General features: G+C 36.1%; 1 protein-coding gene across 1 annotated transcript in view; it reads left to right on the top strand.

The window, feature by feature from the left end:
* The window catches only part of MCTP2 (multiple C2 and transmembrane domain containing 2), a 267,240-nt gene that overhangs the window by 232,037 nt on the left and 18,116 nt on the right, over nt 1-17,087 (top strand). Inside the window, exon 19 of the mRNA XM_017875234.1 lies at nt 9,083-9,192. Coding sequence (XP_017730723.1) covers nt 9,083-9,192 — 110 coding nt within the window. The remainder of the gene's footprint in view (nt 1-9,082; nt 9,193-17,087) is intronic.

Raw genomic sequence — 17,087 nt, 5'->3', positions numbered from 1 at the left:
ATAAATCCCTCATCCGTTTTACTGTGACTCACCCAATTATCCAATGAGTTTATGCGATAATTGATTGAAAGGGGGGAATACCACTTTTTTCTTCAAGGGAAAAATAATCACTGGAATAAAGTGTTAAATAAAACAAGAATAATAAAACAAGGCCATTTCAAGTAAGAATTATTTAAGCAATTAGATTTATAAAAATATTAATATTTTAGAGTGTTCACAATTTGCAGACTGCTTTTATATGCAGTAGCTCATTCAGTACTCAGAACAAAATATTAAGTTTCATAGTATATTCTGTTGTCTACAAATGAACAAACCAAGGCTAAGAGAATTTCAGTAGCATATCAGATTTCTCAGCCAGGATAGTGGCAACACTCAAACCCATGTCTTCTGGTCTAAATCTTATTTTTGACCATGCTCCATTGTTGTGAAGGAAACCTGTCATTAATTTATTGGTTCATTTTTCTGCATTATTTTGCCAACATTTATTGATGTCTTTGTACTAGAGTCTCTATGAATACAAAAATTACAACCATAACCAAGGTGCTCATAGTAAATAAACCCAATGCCCTAAGATTACTGCCTTCATCAAGGTTTGTAACGTTGTTGTAAATGCTATGTTGGGAAAGAGAGGAGAAATGCTAGGTGAGGCAGGACTGCTAAAAGGAGGTGATGTTTGAGCTGAGTCTTAAAGTAATAATAATTACTTAACTTGTTCCATTGCCGAATCACATATTATCTTATACCCACTCCTTTACTGTACCTGGGAGAAAACTAAAGGATTCACACAGCTAAACCAGCAACTGCTGCTCCTGGTATATTTATCTACAGTAGTTACAGTTATAGAAATTAGCCCTGTTTACCTTGTGGTGGTATGGTGTTCTGTCACTTAGTACAGAGTGACTTTTAATGAAATCAATCTTTCAAGGGTCTAGGTTCCAAATATATTTTTTCCCTAATCTGTTGCCAATTTTTCAGTTGTATTTTATGAGTATCTTCCTATTGAGCTGATTGTTTATTCCTTTTACTTTTTCAGCCCTATTATTTGATACTAGATGAGATCCATGTTGCAGGCCACACACACACAAAAAAGTGTTGGTAAATACCAGTACAGAGTGTAAGTGCTTTATGTAATGAACAGATAGAGCAATATAAAACCACTTAGAAATGATATTGATTCAAAATCCAAATACTGTTTTATATTCATTTCCCAAAGCAAAAGAACTACTTGAGAAAGAAGTACACTCCAGAAAGAGTACAGATCTCCCCACTCCATTTTAATAGCATGAGCTGTGGAGTTGACTGTGTGTGTGTGTGTGTGCGCGTGTGTGTGTGTGTGTGTGTGCGCGTGCGCGCGCGCGCGTGAGTCTGCATCCGCGTCCCTGCATGCCCACAAAAATGCCTCATGGGAATAAATTATTAATGACAGTTCCTGGTGCATTGCTGGGATTCCCAAAGAATAATTTTTAATTTCATGTATCAGAAATATTGCTGCTTGTTCTTTGTTATGACAGATGCTAAGCTTTTTTTCATGCTAAATGCCACTCAATCTGTTTCTAATGTTTATAATTTTCTAAGTTTTCAAATTATAGCCTTTTAATATTCAGTGGGATGAAACAGACCAAACATATTGTTTAAAGTCTAAAGGTATATTTTTGCATCTTTAGTCTAGATGATTGAAATTACTGGGGAATTTTGAGATAAAATTTTGCATTAATCTCTTCTGAGAATTCTGTTCATCCTGTGACAACTACTATTCAGTTTTTAAGCATGTCAAAAGGATTTTTTCTGACATGGTCAATTTTCAGGACTCTGTCTCTAGTTTTGCTTAGGGAATTAATAGAGAAATGAGAAGTTTTCTAAATCAGGACATGTAGGACAGATTTAAAGTAACACCCTGATTATATAATTAATTCTTAGTTGTAAATTCATTTTGATGGTGTTAATTCTCTGCCAGAGGCTCGAAGCTAGTTTATTGCACCTATAGTGCTATACTCATTGGAGACACAACGTCAATAAGGCCTTAAGGAAGGAAAGATTTGCCCTCTGATTTTTAAAATGTTTTTTCTTTTTTAAAAAAGAACAATTGTGTTACAACACAGACACATTATTTGTTCTTAGTTCAACTGCTTACAGAAGTTAGCAAAAATACTCAATCCTTTTAACGTTTTATAAATGAATAATGAAAATAGTGGGCTTGTATTCATCTTCATATGATGCATATTTTAGGTTACCAAGTTAGTTTGTTATTTTCTCACAATGAATGCCACTCTTTATTGTGTATTTAAAAAAACAAAACAAAACAAGGAAACCTTATGAAATTTGAAAAAAATCCATGCTTTCATCTTTTATTTGGTGATGCAGGCTTGCTCACAAAGTAGACCCCTAAAGCATGTGAATTTTACTTATGCTTCCATATTTTTTCACGTTTGTAATGAGAAGTGATACTCCTCTTTTTCAAATATAGGAATCTAAAACTATGTATTTAGCTATAATAATCTTGTTCATTTATTTAATCACACCAGTGGCCTTCACTGTTTTTATTACACATTTCCCTCTGTAAATTGGAAGCCTTATATGTTAAGGGAAAATAGAAGCACATGTGAGAGCAGTTCTGTCTTTCTGAATGAATCACTGTTACTCTTCCTAGGCAGTTTGGTAGCAACAGCAGATGTAATGTTGTGTTTGCTAAACTGTGTTATCGCCACATTCCCTGGTTCAATCTGAAACGTGTAAATAAAGCCAGCATGATGCAGATGGAACTGCAGATGATCTTTCATACAACTCAGGGCAACATGAGTAGACTTGTCCTGGAAGATCATTTTCTTTGAAACTTAAATTAATCCCAGTATTCTTTAAACTAGACAAAAGGTTGTTCCTTCTTTTGTAGCTTTGCCTTCTTGAAGGGAAGTAACTTGTGTTTTTGAAGCACCTGCAATATACTAGGTACTTTACATATGTGACAATATTTAATTTTCTCCACACTCCAATCAGAGTAATGACAATGATCCACATTTTCCAAATATTGAACTTGAAATTCAGAAAGGGTAAAGAACTTGCCATGATCACCAAGCTAGTAGATGACAGGACCAGAGTTGAACCCCGTTCTCTGACTCCATGGTCTGCCGTATATAACATCATTTAACTTCCCTGGACTTCAGTTTCCTATACATGGAAATACTAATACTAAAGGCTATGTAATACGTCCTGTGATATGTCCATTGGTATATTGCTAGGTATAAAGAGAAAAGACCCATAAAATTGGTAGTATCTTACTTTAAAAGAGATCAATTTTGCAGTACAGAGAGTGAAAAGCGCATTTGCTATTAGGATGATTAAAATGATTGATAGAGGTATAATGCAGATTGAGAGAACAAAAACAGTAGTCAGCATAGACTGGCATCCTTAGGAAGAGGATTCACAAAAGCCATCAAGCTTGAGTTGGGCCTTTCAGTCATTCTGCTATATTTATAAGGTCTAGACTCTTCTCTCAAACCGCAAGCATTTGCTTATTTCTTGGGTCGATGTAAATAATTATTTAATACTACTGTAAACCTGATAAACTATTTTTGTCCTGTATCCATTTATTTCTCCATCAAACAAGCACTGTAGCAGCACTGAGGATGGACCCACCACAATTATTGGTGCTAAGAACACAGGATCAGATAAAACAGCCTGGTCTTATCTGTTGATCCCCCAGTTCAAGCAAGGTATAGACAAAAAGAGGGTAATGGAAGATATTAATGAAGCATCCAAGCTACAAAAATATAATCATCTTCTTGTATCATACAAGCTACCATACCTTGATAAACACACATTGTCCAAAGGTCATTTTTAAAGCCTTTCAGAGAGCAAAAACTACATTTACTGCTAACCGTAAAAATACCTGAACTCAGATGGAAATTTTCCCTCCCTCACATGAGTAGCAAATGCCTAGTTCAGGCATTTTAAGGAAGGGGTGGAAACACATGAAAAAACGTGGTTTTTTTGTTGTTGTTTTTTTTCTCCCTGTCTAGAAGATACTCTGTAAATAACTGGTTCGTTTCTTTACTAAAGAATTTTAAGGAAAAGTAATTCAGGTTCACCACAGATCCCTGTTTTCCCAGAAAGTTTTCATTTACTAATTATCCTTGTTTTTAAACTATTGTATTTAATATTTCCACTATAACAAGGTGGGATGTGTTGCTTAGGCTTTCAATTTAAGCTTTCAGCTGTTTCTGTGGTCATTACCAGTAGCCCATGAGATGCATGCACTGTGACCAGAGTTCTCAAAGACTAACACCAGGTTAACTGTAACAACCAGGAATGACCCATCTCTATTTTCCTGACTCTCTTCAGGGCTGAATGACTAACATCCAGCTTTAAAGGAGAGCTTTTGCATGGTCCATAATAAAACAAAGTGCTCTCAGATGAGCTAATCCCTTCTTGCTTCCAGCAGTGGTAGAAAGCATGTGATGTCTACTGGCCCGTTAAGCTGTGGCCACTGCCAGGGCCTGTAAGATTCAGGAAGCTTTCAAACTGCCTATTCAGAATGGTTAGTAAGGGAGATGAGAAATAGGGTAGGTATATGTTAAATATTTGCATAATTACTCTCTGTAGTGAGTAAATGTGCACTTTTTTCTTTTTCAATATGTAAATAAAAACACAAACATTACATATTTAATGAATAATCATGTAGAGAGTACATTTCTCAAACAGTTGTCAATAAATGTTTACATTTCTTCTCTACCCTGGGGCCTTGACTTGATCATGTCACTGACATATGTAAACCTAAGTCACAAACCTGCCAAAGAAGCCTCAACAGCTACTTCAGGAGGAAGTATCTAAGAAAATCATTTCTGAAAACATTATTTTAATGCATACAGCTAAAAATGTGTGTTGATATCTCTCTCTCTGGAGCATGACTTTTCATTTAGATCAAATGACTATTTCTTCTGCATTAATGTATATCATTTTCCATTTCAAGATTTCATTGTACATATATGAAAAATGACCAAGTAGCTGTTAATCTTCGCGCTAAAGGATGCAAACACAGTATCAGAGAACTTTGTGAAATTATTTTCATTTCTTACCTAATATATGGAAACAAAATAAGCCTTTGCAAGTTAACTCTACAAATACTGTAATTTCTAACATCAGAAATGCCACTATAAATTTAAACATTTATTATCGAGAATTATTTAACTTTACAATGATAATATGAATGCAAATTTTGATGGAGCAAATATTGCAACTAATAAGATATTCCTCCAAAATGAAGAAATATGAGGCAGAAATGTACTTGGTGTTGGCTGTGATGCACTAATTATTCATTAATTGCATCCAGACAAGTGATAATTTTCCACCACTTGCAAAGTTCTAGTGTCCACACTTATACTTTTTTTATATACACAGTTGGGATATCAACAAGGTTGTGTGATAAAGATACATCACATATAAAGATAAGCGTTGGCATGGCAGTATGTACTTTTTCTTTACCCATCATCATTTTAGAAAGGTTTGAACCTTTGAAGATACCTCAGTTAACTCAGACATTCTCCAAAATTGGACTCTTTTGTGGAAAAAAACCTCTAAATTATGATCATCATCAGTTGGAAAGTTTTATTCAAAATTTTTTGTGACTGAAGTTCTAACTTCATTTTGGAAGCTTTTCTGAATGGAAGTGAATTTTTTTTTTTTTAAGTGGCCAAAATCACTTCATTTTCTATGAAAGCAGCATATAAAAGGTCAAATGCTATGTATGATTCAATTTTTAAATTCTGAAGTTATACTTTAGGTTATTTTTATTATTATTTTATTAAGTGGAGTCTTGCTCTGTGGCCCAGGCTGGAGTACAGTGCCGCGATCTTGCCTCACCACAACCTCTGCCTCCCAGGTTCAAGTGATTCTCCTGCCTCAGCCTCCCTAGTAACTGGGATTACAGGCGTGTGCCACCACAACAGGCTAATGTTTTGTATTTTTAGTAAAGACGGAGTTTTACCATGTTGGTCAGGCTGGTCTCGAACTCCCAACCTCAAGTGATCTGCCCACCACGGCCTCCCAAAGTGCTGGGATTGCAGGCATGAGCCACCACTCCTGGCCTAGATTATTTTATGGGAAGAATTCTTGTGATTTTTAATACAATAAATATACATTCTGACCATTAATGGAAAGAAATTTAGAAGGCATTTATTTTTCAGCATACATTTTGTTAAATGTTCTAACATATTGTCTTGAAAAAATGTTTGACAGGAAAAGTTCCTGTAAATGAATACAAGAATACAGTGCCTTTGAAAATATTTGGGATGATGTATATACAGATTTCAATATTTTAAAATAGATTGAGAATATTGTCCATGTACCACATTTTTGTTGTGAGTTTTCAAGGTACCTAAGTGCTCGTAGAAAGTGTTACTTTTATTTTTTTTAGACAGAGTCTTGCTCTGTCGCCAGGCTGGAGTGCAGTGGCGCCATCTCAGCTCACTGCAACCTCTGACTCCCTGGTTCAAGCAATTATCCTGCCTCAGCTTGAACTGCAAGCACGCGCCACCACACCCAGCTAAGTTTTGTATTTTTAGTAGAGACGGGGCTTCACCATGTTGGCCAGAATGGTCTCCATCTCCTGACCTCGTGATCCTCCCGCCTTAGCCTCCCAAAGTGCTGGGATTACAGGCGTGAGCCACTGTGGCCAGCCTCAGAAAGTATTATTCATTAAAATTATGGTCTACAGTGGAGCCAATTAAGGTGTCAATTTAATGACACCTCTGAAGGTGATTGATAACAATTTCATGAAATATTAGAAATAAAAAGATGCCACTAAAAAGTACGTTCTTTTGAAAAGTAATCCTGACATGGGTATATAGACAGTTGTAGCTAGTAACTGACTAAAATATACGAATGTATATCACAAATAATCCTTCTTCTTGTGTCATTTTAAAATATCCAGATGATCAACAAATTTAATGCACAAAAGTCTATTTGAAAATAATGTATTTGTGAAATAAAAATGGAATAGTTTTGTAGGTCCACCAATATAATAAAACCAAGTTATCAGTTCATCCATATTTCAAAAATTAATTCTGTTTACTTCTACTCTTAAAAAACAAGTCCAGATGATAAGTTATTCTGTTACTCAAGATATAGTAAGACTCTTTAGCCTAGTCTTTGGATATTTAATACTCCAAACATCAAATTCTTTATAAAGTAACAGGACTTGTGAGCATCGTTATTTTGGCATACTAACTCATGCTTTCTTCACAACCAGAACCTCACTATTTGGGTGTTTCATAGGGGAAAAAAAAATTGAAATAGGAAGTTTTTATTAAATTGAATGACGTGGAAACTTGAGTCATTTTCCAAGAAATTGTTTTGACCTAAACTGGATGCTGCCAAAAAGAGGAAGCCACTTTTGACCTTTGGGTCAAATTCCCTCGTTCTTTCAAATGTTCCTTTATAAACATGAATACTTATGTGGCAGACAGAGCTGGGTTTTCACCATTGTGCCCATTAATAGATGTCAGTGGACTCATGAATTAGTACGCTCTGGCAGCATATCTAATTTTTGACACAAACTGCTTGAGGAATTAGAGTAAGGGGAAAAAATTCAAATTAGGATAAAAAACTAAAAGTATCTTGAAAGTTTGATGTTGCAAAAGGAAACAATGGACCTGGTTTTCCTTCTGCACAGAATGAATGGATAAAGGAGTAGTCTTGTTGGTAAGAATTTATTCAAACCATTGCAGTACCCTTTACTGGAGAGGGGGCGGCAGTGAGGCATTCTAGCCTGTGTTGTTCCTTTGTCTGTTTCAGCCAAGTAGTTTCATAAAGGCAGATGCAAGAAGGGAGATTTGTGCTTTTCAAGATTTGTGTCATATTGGTGCTTTTTACCAGCAATCCCTATTGGCAGTGGGTTCTCTTTCACTCCATCCATGACTCCAATTTGATGGAACAAAGGATACAAGATGAAAATGATTTTATTTTTTCCTTTTGCAGCACAGATGGTATTATAGGAATGTCCTCTTAAATTTAGAAGTGTTTGCTTCATAGTTTAGTACAATTTTCACCCAACTAAAATTCTATGTAGGAAAAAAGTTTTGTAAGAGCTGTTTGAGGTTTTAGGTTTCATACAATAGGTATAGTGGCTGCAATGACCCAGAGAGACAGGAGTTGAGAGCTCATTGACTACATCCCAATTACCGCAAAGTCCATAGGGGAGCTAGAACATAGCATCAGAATATTAAAAATAGTGTAAAAATACTACTCTTTAGGGAATCTTCTGACATTTGAGTGATTTCTAAGTAACCTGCATAACTGTTAGTTATCTGGCATGGTAAAACACATGTAAGGTTTTCTATAAACAAAGTAAGGATAATATTGTTAGAAAGCTGAATTCCATTTCACATGAAGCATTGGAGATTAAGGAAGATGAATGTATATGTGCTTCCAATGTCATAAGGAGATCACAATCATTTGCTGATCATCCCAGAAGGGAATAATCTGGGTAGGCTGCCGCCCCAGCAGTACACTATAGGGTTACTTTGTAGCATGTCCATAGTGGCTTGCTTTGTTTCTGAAGTGGTTGCCAAAGGATGGATGAAATGTTATCAGGCTGGCAATATATTTAATACATGCTTAAAAATGCAGCAGAGTTTGACTAAGATGTTCCAGTACTAGGAATCATACTACCTCTGTCTTCAACATGCCAGGAACATCTCTGATGGGAGAGGAATATAGGGTGATCTTGCAGAAAACCTGTGGAGACAGAGAGGAAGTCAGAGGTAGCCAGAGTGACGGGATTGCAGAGTTCTGTGAGGGATGCAGCAGCCTCCACAGGGAAGTGAAGTGCTTGGTTCTGTGAGGCTTTCCTTTATCACCTCATGACAATGAGGTAGCAACTGAGGCTTGCACATTAGGAATGGTAGCATCTGAGTGAGTGAACAGATTTTTCTGGGGGCGGGGAGTCCATATTTAAGTTGTAAAACAATGATTTATCTCTTGTAATCACTCTATTGGTAACATCCTTGTTATTATAACATGTTATAATATTTTCTGTATCGGCATGTTAAAAAATGAAGTCACAGTTAAGTCTTGCTTTTATGTTTTCCAGGAATCGGAGAAAAAGGGGTTGATCGAAAGAATCTATATGGTACAGGATATTGTTGCAACTGTTCAAAACATCTTGGAGGAAATAGCTTCTTTTGGAGAAAGGATTAAAAAGTAAGTTCTAAATTTGTGTTGTGATGTTTGAAGTAGACCTGCTATCCACAGTGACAGTGGGGTTATGGCAGTGGGGTGGGAGAAAGGGAGGTCAGAAAATACAAACACGAACTAAAGAAACACTCTTGGGTTAGCCTGTCTGACTTCAGTTGACTTCTTAACTTCACAGTTGGGTGGTACCTCACAACTGGGGTGACCATAAGGCCTAGTTTATTCCAGTCACCCCAGCATAAATATTAGTAGTGTCCCTTTTCACTCAAAAATATATCAGTTTGGGTGATAACTTATAGATATTTAAAATGTTACCCTATTCAGAAATAAAAAGAGAAGCAAATGTGCTAAAAAGGAGCCTTTTCTATCTGAACCATGGAACTTAGTAAATGCCTTGAGTAACTTTTCTCTCCAATTCTCCAAAGAAAGATACATATCTAGTACCATCATAGATGGATAAATGTGAAGTTAGTTCACCACATATATGGATGTCTTAGGACAGGATACGACTCTCTGGCCTTTTTTAGAGAAAGTTGGCAATATTTTCAGCTTTGTGGGACATATGGTGTCCGTCCTGACTACTCAACTCTGTTGTTAAAGTGTAAAAGGAGTAACAGTTAATATGTACATGAATGGGTATGATATGCATTCCAATAAAACTTTATTTATAAAAACAGGAAACATGCTGGATTTGATTCACAGTGTACCCACAGCTTGCCACCCCCATCTTAGGACATGATAGCTAAACTGTCTAATGGAACTCCAGTTAAGAAAGACTGTAGATTCATATGTTTTGTTTGTTTTGTTTTATACATTATCAACTCTGCATTACTTAGTTTTCATTTGGCACCAATAAATGGAAGGTTTTAAATTTTTTTCCTTTGAATTATTAACTTCCTTCTCCCTTTAATCTAGAATGGTGTCAACCATGTTCTCTCTAAGGATTAATTCTTACTTTGTTGGTCGTGTCTACGTGGATCAGCCTAGTTTCTTTAAGTAAAGAATGTATTGTTGTGGATTTGCATGGGTAAACACATTAAAAGTGGTGCTAAAAAACAAGTGAAAGTCTTATGCATTAAAATGCAAGGAATCCATAAATGATATTAACATCAGGAAATATAAGTAGTTAATATGCAACTTTATGTAAATACTAATGTTTTTAGTTGCATAGCCAATGAAATTGCCCTTGAATGCCCGTTTATTATAAGCATAGTTAACATGTATGTTTAAAAAATAAGTTATACATTAATTTTAAACAAAGTTGATGAATTTCTATTGAATTTACACAGTTATACCCATTATTAATATCTTAAGAAAAAACAACAGAATTTTTGCTCACAGATATGATGCCTATATGCTTCATTCTTGTTTTATATCAATTGGCAAAAGATTCTTACATTTACCCTCAAAATGTTTACTATAAACATATTTGGAAGTAAACATGAATAGTAAAATGAGGAGGGTATCATAATTCTTTATTCATTTCCTCACTCAACTATCCGTTTTTGAGTTTCAGACACTGACGTGGTCTAAGAATGAGAAGTACATCCATAATTACAATAGTGATAGCAACACCAACGGTTGTCGCATGCCAGCCAGGCACTCTTCTAAGCCCTTTAAACAGACTAGCTCCTTTGAGGAGCTACTTAAAGGAGTAGGATTACATCATTCAAACAACCCTATAAAGTAAGGATTGTTAATATCCTCATTTTACAGATGAGGAAACTGAATCACAGAGTGATTAAATTTGTAGTCCAGGATTACACAACTAGTAGCCATGTAGCTTGGATTGGAACCTGTCCTCCTCATTACTACACTATAATGTCATTATCCTCAAGGAATCTCTATTTCAATGAGGGAGAAACAGAGTAATAGCCAATTAGAATTCAGTAGCATTAGTGGTAGGGAACAGTAAGAGAGAATTCTGGGAGAGATCTGATCAGCCCAGGAAGAGATGTAGGACAAAGACAGACCGCGGGCAATTCTGAAGCAGAAGAAACTTATCAGCATCTCTGAGAATAGGAAGAGATAGCTGGGCAAAGAACTGATGAATGAGGGATTCAGGCGTGGACAGCCCTTGTGCAAACGCTCAAAGCTCAAGACTGTGTGAGAGATACAGGGAGATGTAAGGGATTTAGTGTGTCCATGCCATGGACGTGTGGTTGGCAGTGCCTAGAGATGAGGTATGTCAGGCAGGCCTTGAGGAGATGGAAAAAGTCAAAGTTCAGTGAGGGACGTATTGGCAGCAAGGAGGATAAGAGGACACAGCGTGGGGTCAAGACCCGGGAAGGAAGATCATGTTGTTTGGTAAAACTGTCTCCATTCTCGAACATCTCTAAAAGACAAATGTGGCTGTTGTGCAGTTGATAATGTAAAAGGAAATGTGTCTGAGGAGAGAAGAGGGCAGAGTGATTTAAACAGGCTCCCAACCCTCCAGTGCTTTGAGGGACAGCTGTGCCCAGCACAGCTGTGGTGGCCATGTCTGAGATGTGTCTTCAGCCCATGAACAGAGTACTGTTCTGCCCAGCTGCGACACAGGAAGGCTTCTAAGGCCCAAATCCTATTAATTCTTGGCCATTCATTATTACAGTGACCTTAAAGTCCCTGCTGGGCATTCAAGTGGGATGTCATGTGTAACCCTGTTGGAATTCCATTGTAACTCAGTGCTTAAGAACCAGGAAAACTTTTATTCAACTCTTGGCAACTGGCAAAAATATAGAAATACATAAAACTCTCAAAGCAAGGCTTCCCTGAAACTGATGAGGGGGGACCCCAATGGTGTTGCATTTATGTGGAATGAACTATATTCCTTTTTTCCTACTCTTCTCTAGTCACCTTCCCTAATATTACACAAATTTGAAATGAATGTATGTATGAAGCCAAAATATTTTACTCAATATGTAGCATTTGGCTGGGCATGGTGGCTCACATCTGTAATTCTAGCACTTTGGAAGGCTGAGGTGGGCAGATCACCTGAGGTCAGGAGACCAGCCTGGTCAACATGGTGAAACCCCGTCTCTACTAAAAATACAAAAATTAGATGGGCATAGTGGCACATGACTGTAATCCCAGCAACTCGGGAGGCTGAGGCAGGAGAATCACTTGAACCTGGGAGGCGGAGGTTGCAGTGAGCCAAGATGGCACCACCACACTACGGCCTGGGCAACAGAGTGGGACTCTGTCTCAAAAACCAAACAAAAAAACAAAAACCATGCAACATTTATGCTAGACAGTAGGCAGAGCAGTGCAGGAGAGTGAAGCGTATCATATGTTCTATCATTATGGAGTGAGGGCTCTAACCCTTGTGTCATTGAGTGGCTAGGGAAATCTCCACAGAGGAGATACTGAGATTAAGGTAGACCTAAAATAGGCAAGTTATTCCTACAAATGTTCCAGGGTAAAACTTAGAAGCCACCTTCATAAGAAGTACAACTTCCCTGGGTAGGAATGATGTGAAAAATACTACGCAGAAGATGGGCAAGCAGGTTAAGTTAAGTGGTTGCAATCCTGAGGTGAAGTAGGCTTGGAATCCAGATTTGATTCCAGTTAAGTGGTTGGAATCCAGGTTAAACAGGGCTGGAATCCTGATGGGGCCATGCTGAATGAGAGACGGATGCATTTTGTGTTTAATTCAAGAGTGACATATCAAAAGGGACAAAGAGTGAAGACAGAAAGATCAAGGAGGGAGCATCAAGAATGATGTTTGCAATCACAGGCTAGTGTAGAACCATGCATATGCGAAGGAAAGCCTTTAGTAGAAGACAGGACAAAATAAGAACCTACAGCAGAATATGACCAGTAGTTTTCATTTCCCTGGGAAGAAGAATCAGAGGACCTCATTTGTCCAAGCCCTGGAAACAAGGAAATAATCTCATTGACACAAGGTCAGTGCAGTGGGGCAGCCAGTTGGGGGAGAACCCAGAGAATATACCTGCACCCACATTCTGGGATGTGGTCACAATCACAATAAGACACTTTGTAAAACAACATTTTCAACAAAATCAACATGCCTGTAATCCCAGCAACTCAGGAGGCTGAGGATTTAGAAAACAATGTTCTTCCATATTAGTGAGCCCATGTGGTTGAATGAATGAAGAGGATTCCTTGAGTTTTTTCATTAATTGAGAAGTTAAAGTCATTTGTTTCATAAGGGCCCAAGTCAGGGATTACCTCTGAGGATTTAGGGAGCTGTCAAGTCAGGAAAACTGGAGAAATCTATGAAAATGTTGTTTTACAAAGTGTCTTATCTTGAGATGGGAAAGCTTTGATTTACCAAGCTTCTTCAACTTCAGATTTTCTATGGAAGATGTTCTATGATACATGGGGAAAGAGTCTAGTAAGGTTTTAAGTGTTAGGGGTATTGCTACTGAGTGTCTTTGAATTAAATCCTCAACATTATAAACAGGAATATTCAGCTAGATTACATGAGTAATATGGGCTTATTTACATTTTTTTAAAGTGCCTACTACAGAAGCAGTGAAGATGGGATCGTAAGCCAATTTTCTGAGTTCAAATCCCAGTTTCGTCACTGGAAGTGAATGATCTTAGGCAACTTATTTGACTTTTAGGACTCAGGGTCCTCATCTGTAGGATGGGAATAACAATAATTTTTGCTTCATAAAATGTAAATGAATTAGTACGTATAAAGAGTTTAGACCAGTGGATGACGCGTAGTAATCACATAAAAATATTAACTATTGTGAGTATTATTTTTTGGCCACTGACTTGACTTTCTTCCTCTGTGTCTTAAATAAACCCAGTGAATGCCCCATGCCCTCCTTCTAAACAATTTTAACACAGAAGTTGTACTTCTGAGGTGCCAAATTTTTGAGAAATCTAAACTTGTGGGTTGCTGAGGGGAAAATGCATTCGTCAACTGACCTGGCTCTTAGAAGGCAAATCTGACAGGCTATGTGGGAGAGTGAGTGTGTCGCCCAACCCCATTTCTAGAAAGCACATGACACAAAATACACTTGTACACACACAACTGTTGGGATCTTTATTAGGACTGCATTAATTGGGAAAGAATTGATATCCAGATACATGTTTAAGTTTTCTAATATATGAGCTTGTTATATTCCAGTGGAATATCTCTTTAGATTGTCTTTAATTGATCTCATTATTATTTTAGAGTTTTCTGTATAGAAGTCTGACTTTTTTTGTGAAATCTATTCCTGACTACTTGATAGTGTGGTGTTAGTTTAAATGGCATCTTTTTTCACATTTCATTTTCTACCTGTTACTCACATATAGACATGAAATTAATTTTTCTGCTTTGTTTCTAATAGCTATGGTAAACTTATCTTATTTTTATGTGAAGATTATTATTCTGGATTTTTTCCTTAGATAAATGTATCATGTAAGAATAATTTTTTCTTCATTTTTCCAGCCCTAGCACATTTCATTTTCTTGACTTGCTGTACTGGCTATTAGCTGTCATACAATGTGGATTAGAATTGGTATTTTGAGGCATTCTTTTCTCTTGGGATCTCAGAAAGAAAGCTTTCAACATTTCACCCTCAAGAATGATGTTTGCTGTAGGTTATTGTAAATATGCTTTATCAGATAAAGGAAGTTCCCTTTTATTCCTGGTTTGCTATGAGTTTTATTTTGAACATGAGTTGAGCTTTCCCTAACATTTTTGCCTGCATTCATTGAAATGATGTTATTTTTCTGCTTTATTTTGCTTTATGTGGTGAATTATTTTGATTGGTTTTCAAATGGTAAACCAATCTTACATTCTTGGAATAAACCCAACATTGCTGTTCTATAGTCCCTTTATATCTGGGTAGATTTTATTTACTTGTTTTTGCTTGGGATTTTCGAAGTTATGATCATCAGGGAGATTGACTTATTTTCTGTTCTTGAAATTTTCTTGTGGCTAGGTTATTCTAAACTCATAATACAAGGTCAGGTAGGTTCTATGTCTTTTTTTCTGGAAGAGTTTATGGGAGTATGATATCATTACTTCCTTTAAGATTTATAGAATTAGCTGCTGAAACATCCAGGCCTGAAGTTTTCCTTTGGAGATGATTTTGGATGCAATATTCTGGAGATATATATATATATAGTCAGCCATTCTATTATTTCTCATCTGTTTCTGTAAATTGTAATTTTCAAAGAGTTTGTCCCTTTCATATAATTTTTTTACTTTGTTGATTTAAAGTTGTTTATAACATCCTCTTATTTAATGTCAGTAAGATCTGTTGCATTGTCTACTCTTCTATGCTTGATACTGTTTTTTTATCTTCTTTCTTCTTGACGGGGATTTATCAATTATATTAGTCTTTAGAAATAAGTATCATTTGCCTTTACTAATCTTCTCTATTTCCTGCTTGTTTTTTCATTAATTACTACTCTTATATTTTTCTAACTCTTTAAGATGGATAATTAGATCACTTATTTTCAATCTTTCTTCTTTCTTAACATAAACATTGAAGGCTCTACTATTTCCTGTAAACACAACTCTAGCTCCATGCCAAACATTCTGGCATGTAACATTCTCATTATCATTCAAATTTAGTTAAAGCTATTTTCTGATTTATCTTTTGATTTCTTCCTTGGCTAAGATATGTATTGCTAAATTCCCAAGTATATGGAGATTTTCTAGTTATCTTTTCATTTCTGATTTCTAGCTTAATTGCTTTATGGTTAGAAAATATTGATGCAGCAATGGACTTTTGTCAATTTTCCATGTGAGCTTGAAAAGTAGATCATTGGATGCATTGTTCTCTCTATATATTTATTAGATTAAATTTGCTCATCATATTCAAGCCATATTCAATCAGTATTTTACTGATTTTGTTTTGTTTGGCTTGTTCTATCAATTACTTAGATGTGTTAAAACTTTTCACATTGTTGTACATTTGTCTAATCCCCCCTTGAATTTTGTCATTTTTTGCTTTCTATATTTTGAAGCTATGTTATTTGGTTTGTAGAAGTTAAAATTATTATATTATCTTGGTTGATTGGAGCATTAATATGAAGCAACCTATTTCTTGCTAATACAGTTTTTTCCTAACTACCTTGTTGACCAATATTGGTATGGCTGTACAGTAATCCTCTATTATCCATGGGGGTATGTTCTCAGACCCCCAGTGGGTGTCTGAAATCATGGATAGTACTGATCTCTGTATATACTATGCTTTTTCTTATACGTGCATGACCTATGATAGTTTACTTTATAAATTAGGCACAGTAGTGGATTAACAATAATAATGAAATAGAACAATTATGGTAAGATAATGTAATAAAAGTTATGCGAATGTGGTGTTCCCCTCTCTTTTAAGATATCTTATTGTATGTAATATTTTGGAACTCCGACTAACTGAAACCACAGAAAACCAAACTGCAGATAAGGGGTGACTACTGTCTCACCTTTCTTGTCTCCTTTTCTTTCAACCTGTCTTTTTGTTTCAAATGTTTCTCTTGTATCTCACTATCACTATCATTTCATTGTAGCAGTAATCCCTGCAAAATTAATGACATTTGCAATTGCATTTAGATTTAAATCTGCAATTTATTAATAGTAGTGTTTACTTGTTTGTTCTGTGTCTTTTTATTTCTTCTATATCTTTCCTCCACTTGCTAGGAATTTCCTCCACTCTTGCTATTCTTTTATTGTCATCTTAGAGTTAACAGCTTTATTTGCCACAGTCCAATATTGTCACTTTTAATGCCTTCCCAGTCAGTGCAGGAACTTTCTTAATCTATGTTCCACATCTCTTTGATATCTGCCATCTTTTTCTTCTTCGTGATGCCTTCTAAATACTTTCTTTGGAAAATCTTGGACTGTATTAGTTCTCTGCACTTTAAAATCCTGTCCAATTCATTCATTGGGTTTTTAACTTCAATTATTGTAGTTTTCATTTTTCAAAATTCTATTTGCTTTATCAATTTTCTTG

Source organism: Rhinopithecus bieti, unplaced genomic scaffold (genome assembly GCF_001698545.2).
Source record: "Rhinopithecus bieti isolate Rb0 unplaced genomic scaffold, ASM169854v2 scaffold_9696, whole genome shotgun sequence".
NCBI lineage: Eukaryota > Metazoa > Chordata > Mammalia > Primates > Cercopithecidae > Rhinopithecus > Rhinopithecus bieti.
Note: the sequence above shows the minus strand (reverse complement) of the source record. Positions and strands in the feature narration are given on the sequence as shown.